This window comes from Tetrao urogallus (assembly GCF_951394365.1).
Source record: "Tetrao urogallus genome assembly, chromosome: 14".
Taxonomy (NCBI): domain Eukaryota; kingdom Metazoa; phylum Chordata; class Aves; order Galliformes; family Phasianidae; genus Tetrao; species Tetrao urogallus.
This window is the reverse complement of record NC_136827.1, coordinates 17,326,503-17,336,544: the sequence shown is the minus strand read 5'-3', so window position 1 is coordinate 17,336,544 and position 10,042 is coordinate 17,326,503. Positions and strand designations below refer to the sequence as shown.

Sequence of the window (10,042 nt, the reverse complement as noted above, 5' to 3'; positions counted from 1 at the left end):
GCTGCCTTCACCCCGAGGAGCCGCGGCACGGAGCTGTGCGTGCAGTGAGATGAGCGCCTGTGCTGCTCTGCAGGGACGGGGCGGGCTGAGCATCCCCACCCTGCGCCCCAACAGGAACGCCGTGCTTTGTGACAGCAGGAGATTAAAACAATTTTTGGACATGATTGCTTAGATCCCCCCAAACAGTGGGACTGTCTGTCTGCCACTAGCGTCTTTCATCCTCTTTTTTCATCTGCTTGTTTCAGGATTGTCTCAATAATTCATTAATTACGGGCTGGCAGAGAGGAGCATCTGCAAGGCCCCCTTCTTGCATTCAGCAGAGATCTGGCCCCGTTCCACACACAGCCCCTCACCACAGCCCCTCCCTCGCTGCTCAGGTTTGTTTTCTCAAGAAAGCATCAGTCAGTAATTCTGAGACTGCAGCTGTTTCAAGAGCAATTAATTGTGAGATGCAATCTGCAAGTCGCTGTGATGAATTTGGTGTCAGCCGGCTGTTCAGCATGATGTGGCTTTTGGAAATGGTACCATCTATTGCATTTTCAATACCCAGGTTTAAACTTTACCCAGAATTTAGTTGAATTCTATATTCTTATTCCACAAGTTGCTGTGTGAGGGACGCTAACTGACAGCTGAGAGGACTCTGGGAGCATAGAGAAAAAACGGGAGCAGTGGGACGCAGCCACCAGCAGGGCCAGGCTGCTCACATAATGCACAGCGTGGGCAGAAATCCTCAGGGCTGTGGCTGGAAACACATCTTGGGTTTGCTCCTTGGGGGAGTTTGGATTCAGCAAGCACTTGGCCTTGGGGTTGGACCCCTTCATGGAGAACCCAGCGCTGCATTAGCTCCAGTGACTGCGGGCAGTAAGCGGAGATGTGACAGTGCGAATGAAATGTGTCCAAGCAAGAGGGGTATCCAGAGAGCTTCTGTAAAACCTGCAGCCGGGGCGACAGCTGCAGCCTTGTGCTCCTCCGCTGCTCCTCCATGCTGCTCTGGTGCTGCACCCATGGCCCTGCAGCTCCGGGCAGCTCAGCAGCAGCTGGCTCTGCTCCGAGCATCACTGCACGGAGCTGCTGCTGCGGGGTCACTGGGAAGGGAGTATTTTCTTGTGGAGATTTCTAAATGTTCCACCTTTCCAAGTGTTCAGGTTGCTGTAATTTTTAAAAGAGTATTTTTTAAGTGGTCCCACGTCATTGTCAGACATACAGGAAGGATGCTTGGAGTTCCGTGTTGTGATTGCTCCCTCCCAAATCTGCTCAAATTCCCAAGTTCCTTTGGGTACATCGGGTGGCCTTTTGCTCCCTGCTCACAGCGATGTGACAAATGCTGACCCCAGCACTGTGCCAGGCACCCCGACATGCTGCCCCAACCCCACCACATCCAGCAGCTCCACCACATCCAGCAGCTCCACCACACACTCAGAGGTGCTGACATGCTGTCATTCTTTTTCCATTTTTGTTTCAGACTTCAGGTTGAAGTGTGATGCTGAATTAAAAATCTTGCCCTGGGCTGTCTGCAGGGCCTGCAGGCTACTGCAGTGCCAGCATCTGCCAAGGAGACCCAGGGGTGCTGTGTCGCAGGGCCAAAGCCTGGGTTGGCACCGGGCAGCAGTGGGGGAGCCCAGCTGGAGGGGGCGGGCAGCACTCTTGGCATTCCCATACCTGATGTCCCCATTCCCAGTGTTCCCATTCCCTGCCCTCCCTCACCCCTCGTGCTGTACAGCAGGGCCATGGGCTCGGTGTGGGCAGGGTCTGCACAGGGGCCTGGGACAGACCCCCAGCTGCTAGCAGACCCATAGCAAACAATGCAGCAAACAGGAACGCCGAGCGTCGGTGCTGGGCATCCTCTAACGATGCTGGTTCCTGGCACCACAGCCCCAGCACAGCAGCCTGAATGGCTCTGGAGGCAGATGTAAGGGCTGACACCCGGTGATGGCCATCCCCTGCCCCACGTGCAGCACATGCCCCTCACACCCTTCTGGCTGCCATGAGCACTGTGCTCAGCCATGGGGCAGAGCCTGTGGCTGGGGGGAGGCACCCATGCGGGAGCTCTGGGTGCTGTTAAACTTTAATGAGGTGTGTCTCTGCATGCCACATTCACTGCCATGCAGCACAGTGCACACAGTCCCCGGGCGCGGAGCAACTTGTTCTGGCCTCATTCTTTCCCTATTGTTCCGTGAAGAAAATACAGCTTCCTTTCAGCACAAGGTGCTGAGGTGCTTTCGTAAGAGAACAGAAATCTGGCTGCATCAGCTGCTGTGCAGTCAGAAAACACTCAGTCTGTCCGCCCCCCCTCTCTGATGCAGCACCCATCCCCCTGTCCCAGCACAATGCTCCTCCCTTGGCACCCTGCACCCACTGCCCTGGCCATGCCTGGTGCTGCTGCGGGGAAAGGACCACGGCACTCGGCCGAGGTGAGGCTGCAGAGATGGGACAGGTTGCAGGGTGCCCTCTGGCAGCGAGAGCAGAGGGTCCTCAAACCTGGGCTTTTTTGGACGTCAGGGAGTGAACACGGCCAACAAAGCTGGGCCAGCTTTACTGCTGGTGGGCACAGCACCGCTCCGCACTGCAGCGCCTTCACAGGGTGCCTGGCCCTGTGGATGCCCCCAAAGCCATGGGGAGCCCCTGAGCAGCGCCCGCCATCGCAGCGGCCTGGGATGTGGCAGCAGGGCGCAGCGTGCCGGGAACGCTGAACTCCGTGGGAGTCCGGGGAACGTCCCCTGCTTGAAGAGCAGCCACATATCTGACACTAATGGAAAAAGACCATTAAAAAGCTTTATGATATTCTGTTCTCCTACTTCCAGTCCCTCTCTCCCTTCATTGCTGCTGGCATTTTATGAATTATTGATGCGTCGAGGTGCTCGGCTCCCCGGTCCCTGCTCCGCCGCTCACGGTGCCTGCGCCGCTCCTTCCCCGCGGTGGCTCCACGGGCCCAGGCTGCTCACCGCAGCCACCAGCATTTGCTGCCCATCGGGTGCCCGGCGGCACAGCACGAGGCCCCGGGCCGCGGTTCCCCAGGGCAGGGCTGAGCGCAGGGCTCCGGGGGCGGAGGAACAGGCGGAGGCCGAGGGGGCCGCCCGGCCCAGCAGCACGCAGCAGCAGCCTGGGGAGCAGGGGCACGGCCGGGCCCTGAGGGCAGAGCTGTCGCAGAGCTCCCCGGGCAGCGCCCCGGCCTCCGGTGAGCTTTGGGCCGCCGGGCAGCGCCGTGCATCGCAGCAACGCGCCGCTCCGCCGTGCTTCGGCTCCGCAGCGGAGTCCCGTGTAACGGCATCAGCGCTCGGTCCCAGGACGAGCCAATCTCACGGCCAATCGCCTCAGGTTTCAGCGGCGGGGCCTAATGCGTTTTCCATGTCGCCGTGGTGCACATGGCACGCGGCCCGTCGCACACGTGGCGCTGCCGATCGCCCGCTCGCTCACGTGTCCGCTCACCGCTGCCCGCGCCTTCCTGCGTGCCCGGTCCGCTTGGCCGCGTCTGCGGGGCGAAGGGACGCCGGCCGCGTCCCCCTATGGAGCAGGGCGGGAGGACAGCCTGGGCCGGGGGCGCAGCCCTGCCGAGTGTGGGCAGAGCACAGCCGCCGCACGGCCCGGGGAGCAAGCAGTCCTCCTTCCCCAGCGATAGACTGAAGTCGGCACCTTTCCCCGGATGCTTTTGCATGTTCTCACTGCGCTGCTTGAAGGAGAATTGTTCTTTTTTTTTTTTTTTTTTTTTTTCCACAGGCAGAAAACTGCACTCGGGCCGTAACGTGGTGATGTTTGTAGACTAATTTGTTCTGGCATTTGGGGAAGAAAACAGATTTGGAAACAACTGAGACATCAAACATTAAATACCGCCCCGACTCGGATCCCCTCACACCGTGCTCCGGCTGCAGGGCTGCAGGATGGCTGCTCACACCGCTGTCTGCACTGCAGTCCTGCCCCTGTGCTGCACTGCTGCTGCCCATACACCCCTCAGACAGCTCCATCCTGCAGCAGCCATTGCAATCCATCCCGCTCAACTCATTACCTGGTTTGTCTTCCAGCCCTGATGTCCCTTCACGTGTTTTGCCATGTGAATTCGGGCAGGCTGTGAGCAGCACGGTCCTACAGGTGGCCCTGGAAGAAGATTTCGAACACTGCAGATGAAGGGATGTTCTCTGCGTGCCATAAATGCTGCAGCTCTGTGCAGGGCTCTGCTCACTGTGTGTCTGAAGAGCTCAAACAGCCGCAATCCACTCTGCTTGTCTTCTCTTTTTCGAACAAGTGATGCAGACAGGCCCAATGCACGGTGCTCAGCTCAGAGCTCTGTCCCCCTTCCAGCTGCACAGACGGCCCTGGGTGCTGCTGGGGTGCAGCCTCTGCCCTGCATGGCTGCAGGTCCATCCCTGCACTGCAGTGCGAGCTGCCCTCACGATGCTCTGAGGACCCGGGGCCGATGCAAACACAGCCTCACAGTGTGCGTGCATTGGGCACACCGGGCTCAGGAGGAGAAAACCAAAGGTTTCCCTGCAAACCCACCTGCATACACCTCTCACAGCCCTGCAGCCCTCGCACACGTGGTGTGCTCCAGCACAGCACAGGGTAGCTGTTCAAACACTTTTGTATCTACTTCTGTTTACATCCCGGGAACATTTAGTGAGTTCTCACCAAATCTCTGGCAGAAAGCACAGCAGCTCAGCAGAGCAGAGCAGAGCCCATGCAGTGCTCCATTTTGGCCACGCAGGGGGCAGCACCCCCAGACTGACCCCCGGCCCCGGGTACCCAGTGCTGCCCAGCACAGGGGATGTGTGGGAGTTCCTTCCATGCATCGGAGGCCTATTTCCAGCAGGCAGGATGAGGGCATTCAGCTCATGCAGTGCTGTTTCAGAACAGCTGATCTTGATTTATATAACAGTATTGCACATTTTTAATTCTCTTTGGATTTAAAGCTAAGATTTCATTTCATCGGCATGCTGTGCCTCCATATAAAATTCTGTTGAAGACTTGGTGACACAAAGCTCCATATATATGGTCCTGAATTTGCTTTAAGGAACAATGTCTAATTCACTTCTTGATGATGGAAGAAATTTGTTTCTAACATTTCTAGGCAAACTGCAAAGCATAACCACTCTCGTTAAAGACAAATTTGCTTAATTGCCTTAACGCACCGCTCTGAAGGTAACCGGCACAGCTGCATGAATGGAGCCACTCCTCCTCTCCTATGGGTGCAAAGCAGCGTTCTGCTTTGAGCCCATGTGCTCCCAGTGCTCTGCTGAATGCCCACCTGAAGCTGATGGCACTCAGCGTCTGCAGAGCAACGGAGAGGAGCGGGGTGGGATGTTCTGCATGGGTTGGAACTGGGCGGGATGAGAAACTGTGTGCAGCAGAGATGGGATGGAGGCCCTCGGGGTGCCCAGCAGTGTCCCACAGCCCATCCTCCCCTCCTCTCCTGCCCCCAGCTCTGTGCATTTGGGGGCCTTCCCCCCCCCCCGCCTCTCCCTGGGATATCAGCTGTGCTTCTATTGATTTCCGCCCCACATTTGTTTTTGCTATTCATTATTAATGGGATCGTTTTTCTATCCTTCGTGCATGAAGGCAAATTTTGTGTAAAAATCAATTGAGTGAGCACCGCCAATGGCTTGTTTGGTTTCCTTCTCTTTCATCTCTGGTGTGCAGTCCCCAGGAGACACAGGGCAGGATATTATGGAACAAGCATGGGAGGGAGAAAAGAAAATAATAAATCAATTCTTAGTGGTTTGTGAACCATACGAAGGGATTTGCCTGCTGGTCTTTGTCTCACACACGTGTCTCACAGAGCAGCTCTGCTGCCCATCTCCCTTCGGTCATATTTCACTTTCTGCCCTTCCTCCAGGGCAGCGAATTCCTCTTCCTGGGAGCAAGGCCATGATCCACCGCGGGCCACAGGGCCGTGCTACAACCCCACCACTGTGGGTTGGCCACCAAGTAGAACTCTTTTCTCAGCTCCAGTCCCAAATCGAGCCCCGTGGCTGCGCGGGGGGGAGTGGGCAGTGAGCAGCAGTGGGAGGGATGGGTGCTCTGCAGGGGGTGCTGCCACCAACGCTCTTCTGGGTGCCAGTTCCCCGTCTCCCTTCCCTGCATTGCCCCTGGCATCGTTTCCCAGATCCAGAGCACTGCCCCTCACACCAAGAGGAAAATACACGCCATTTTCCTGTGCTCCTCAGCACCAAATGCCAGCTCTCAGCTACTCCTGCTGGAGCCGAAGGAACCGATGCCCCAACTCTGGGGGTTTTGTCTCAGTGCATTCACTGGAGCTCTGGAAGCCACGCTCAAGGCATCAGGAAGTGTTAATGCAGCATGTGCTGACCTCCAAAGTGAGATCCTAAATGAAGCACTCAGGTCATTCAAGAGAATGAAACTGGGCAGAGGGTCACCTCAGCCCTGGGTCAGGAGCAGATCCTCCTGGTGCAGCTCTGTCTCCATCCGAGGAACCTGGAGCAGGAAGGATCGTGCCGTCAGTGCAGGTGGGAGAGCAGCATGCAGAGCTCTGGTTCTGGAACAGTAACTGTAAATTTCAGAGCCTAAGTTCATTTAGGTCTTGTTTTACATCTTTAGGCCATTTTCTGGGCCTGGCCCAAAAGGACAAATGTAAAACCATCACATAGCAGAGACAAAACCAGACCAGTCACAAACTAAAGCGGCAGGGACACCTTTGCCATCCCAAGAGCAGCACGATCCCAATCCCCTTTCGGCAGCGGCCGGCAGGAGGACGCGTCTCCACGGCTGCAGCGTGGCACGGAGAGGTGAGCCGAGCCCGGGCGGGGCGAGCAGAACGCAGCTGAGCGAGGATAACCCGGCCTGCAGACGGGAACAGAGCCGCGCGAGGGGCGCTTCAGAAGCGCTGGAATTCCTGTTCCGTGCTGGAAGACAAACGGCTCGAGGCTGCCGTGTCCTTCTGCAGAAGCGCTGACCGCGTTCAGTCCGGATACTCCTTTTCCATGGGTTAAGGGCTCCTCGGGATTCGGATCCTTCTGTTTGAAAATTCCTTCGAATTCCTGTATCACAAACAGTGTTTTGGCTTTAACAGAAAGGCGGCGTCGGCTCCACTCCCCGTCGGCAGCTCCGGCTGTGGGACCGATCCCAGCAGCACCGGCAGCCGCCCGAGCGAGCAGCGGGCAGAGCAGCGGGTGCAGCCCCGGCCCCTCCCGGCTCCCCTCGGTCCGGCGGCCGCTTCCTGGGCGGGACAGGACGAGGCCGGGGCTGTGCTCGCCGGCCAGGAGCCGGTAAGGAGATAGAAACGCCCCTACCTGCTTTTACGGCGCAGCGCTCGTTGGAGCTCCCAGCCCCGGCGGCACCGCCCGCTCCGCCGAAACGCGAGCTGGCAGAGGGAAGGCTGCCGTCTGGATCGCCTCTTGCCCTTTTTATACAGTGGGAGGCAATTAATATTGCATCACCCTTATTTTAAATTTTCAGAACCCACAATATAATGTAATGGCATAAGGGCATGTATTATTAAAGGACATTTGATTGGGGGAAAATCATTGGGGCTGATTGGAAAAAGGCGGCGAGAGGAGCGCGCAGCTTCCCGAGAGCCGCAGCGAAGGGCGGAATTGTCGGATCCGCTCCTACCGGGGGCGGCGGGCAGACCCGGCTCCGAGGTTCGGTGTTTGTCACTCATTGAAATGCCAAAGCAAAATATTCAGAAGAGCCTCGCGCTTCGACCATTAATTTTTAATCGTTAAGGTGCTTCTGGGAATCATAAATAAAAGCCTTTTCCCCTTTTAAACAGCATTACAAATGAGCCCGCGGTGGGTTTGTTTGGGAGACGTTTTTGTTCCACACCAACCGGAGGGGCCGCGGTCGTCGCCCGCCCGCCCCGGGTCCGGCGCCGGGGGCACAGCGGGGCCCGACGGGGCGAAGCTTCGTCCCGGTGTCCGGGGGAAACGCACCGGAGGACGATTTTCGTTGATTTCGCGCTCGCAAATATTTTCCTCGGTCCTCCCAGCGCCGCCGGCTCGGAAACGAGAGAGGGAGCCAGAAACGACACGTTCCCTTCGGGTTGAAAAATAAAGCCTTTATTCCAGAGTCGAGGTGGGGAGCGGCGCTCCGTTCGGAGGGCGACGGGACGGGACGGGACGGGCGGGGAGCGCACACGGCCCGGAGCTCCCGGCGCTGCGCCCGGAACGGCCCGCACACGGCTCTCCTCGCGCGACAGTCCGGGAAACCGCGGGGACGCCGCGCCCGGCCACGAGGCCCGGGGGGTGAGGGCGGCCCGCCCCGTCCCGGGGCTTCGGTGGGGCAGCGCCGGGGGTTCTTCCCATCCCGTCCCGTCCCGCCCCGCCCCGTCCCGCCGAGCCCCGGGCGCAGCCGCGCCGTCGGTGGGCAGGGGTGCCGCCCGGCCGGGCCGCCGTCAGTGCACCGCGGAGTACTTCATGCGCTTCTGCTTCTGGCGCTGGTTGCAGAACCAGACGCGCACCACGTTCTTCTTGAGGTCGAGCTTCTCGGCGATAGCCGCGATCTTCTCGGACGACGGCCGCGGCTGCAGCGCGAAGTACGCTTCGAGGGAGCGCTTCTCGGGCGCGGCGATGGACGTGCGTTTGCGTTTGCGCTCCGCGCCCGCGAAGAGCTCCGGTTTGGCGGCGCGGTCGCGGTGCGCGGCCTCGGCCTCCTCCAGCCAGGCCTGCAGCACGGGCCGCAGCGCCGTCATGTTGTTGTGCGACAGCGTCAGCGACTCGAAGCGGCAGATGGTGCTCTGGCTGAGCGAGCCCACGCCCGGGATCTTCAGGTTGGCCAGGGCCGCCCCCACGTCGGCCTGGGTCACCCCCAGCTTGATGCGGCGCTGCTTGAAGCGCTCGGCGAACGCCTCCAGCTCGCGCGGGTCGGACTCCACGTCGGGCAGGCAGGGCGCGGTGGGCAGCGGCGGCGCGGGGCCCCCCGGCGGACCCACGGCCACGGGCAGGTGGCCCACGGCGCCCAGCGGGTGCGGCGGCAGCGGCGCGGGCACGGCCGGGGGGTCGGGCAGGGCCAGCGCGGGGGAGAGGTGCTCCAGCAGCTCGGCGTCCAACGCGGGGTGCGGCGGCGCCGCGGGCAGCGCGGGGTGCGGCAGCGCGGCGGGGGCGGCCGGGCCGCAGGGAACGCCGCTCATGGCGTGGTAGGTCGCGTCCGGCTTGAAGGGGTGGCTCTTGGCGTGGGAGACGATGTCGACGGCCGCCAGAGCCTCGGCGCGGGCCAGCAGGCTCTCATCAAAGCTTCCAAATATATTGCCCTGGAGCTGCGAGCAAGAATGCGCATAGTGCAGTCAGTGGGGAATACTGTCATCTCCGGATTAAAAACCTCGCCGAGCACGGAGATTCCTCCTCAAAGCTCAGGTCATAAAAATTAATATGAAGGCAGCGGCTTTGCTCGAAGAGACATGTGGATCAGAGACGGGAGAGGGGAGCGGGATGGGGGAGCGCGGAGACGCGCGATTGTTCTGCTGACATGAAAAAAACATTAAGCGAGCGCCTGTCAAAAACCGTGCCTTAAAGCGGTAATTACGCTCCAGCTACATACCTGCGGGGCCGGGAGGCAAACCCTGCGCATCGCCTCCGCGCCGGCGTGCAGCCCGGAGTATTTGGGCTCCTGCAGGGCGGCGTGCATGGGGAAGGGCTGCTTGGCGTTCATGGCCATCATCTTCGCGCACCTCGCAGGTAGGCAGCCCCGGACATCGATTCAGGGTTGTCTCTGGCTCGCCGCCGTCAAAGTGAGCGATTGGCACTGACGGAGCGTCCCCCCGCCGCTCCCCCCCCCGCTCCCTCACTCATCTTACACCGCCGCCCGGAGCGGGCCCCGCGCACGCGTGTTGCGGGCGGGAGCGGAGGGCGCGGGGCCCCGCACCGGCTCGGGACTCGCCGTCGGGGCGGCTCGGTGGGCGGCGGGTCGGGATCGGCCCCGGCCGGGCGGAGAGGCGGCCGCTCCGCCGACCCCCAGTTCTCCCCGTTGATAACTGCCGTCGGGGGACCGCCGAGCCGGGCCGGCCGGGGGGCTGCGGCCGAGGGGCAGCCCTCGGACCTTGCGGGACCTTCCCGCGGCCGGGGGTATCGCGTAACGCGAGGCCGAGCTCGGGCCGCAC

General features: G+C 60.4%; 1 protein-coding gene across 1 annotated transcript; it reads right to left on the bottom strand.

The window, feature by feature from the left end:
* Positions 1-8,341: 8,341 nt before the first annotated feature.
* POU4F3 (POU class 4 homeobox 3) lies at positions 8,342-9,603 on the bottom strand (the record flags this gene model as incomplete). Its single annotated transcript, XM_079542153.1, has 2 exons — positions 8,342-9,202; positions 9,484-9,603. 2 exons carry the CDS (start codon positions 9,601-9,603, stop codon positions 8,342-8,344), a joined length of 981 nt encoding a protein of 326 aa, XP_079398279.1.
* Between the last annotated feature and the right edge of the window lie 439 nt (positions 9,604-10,042).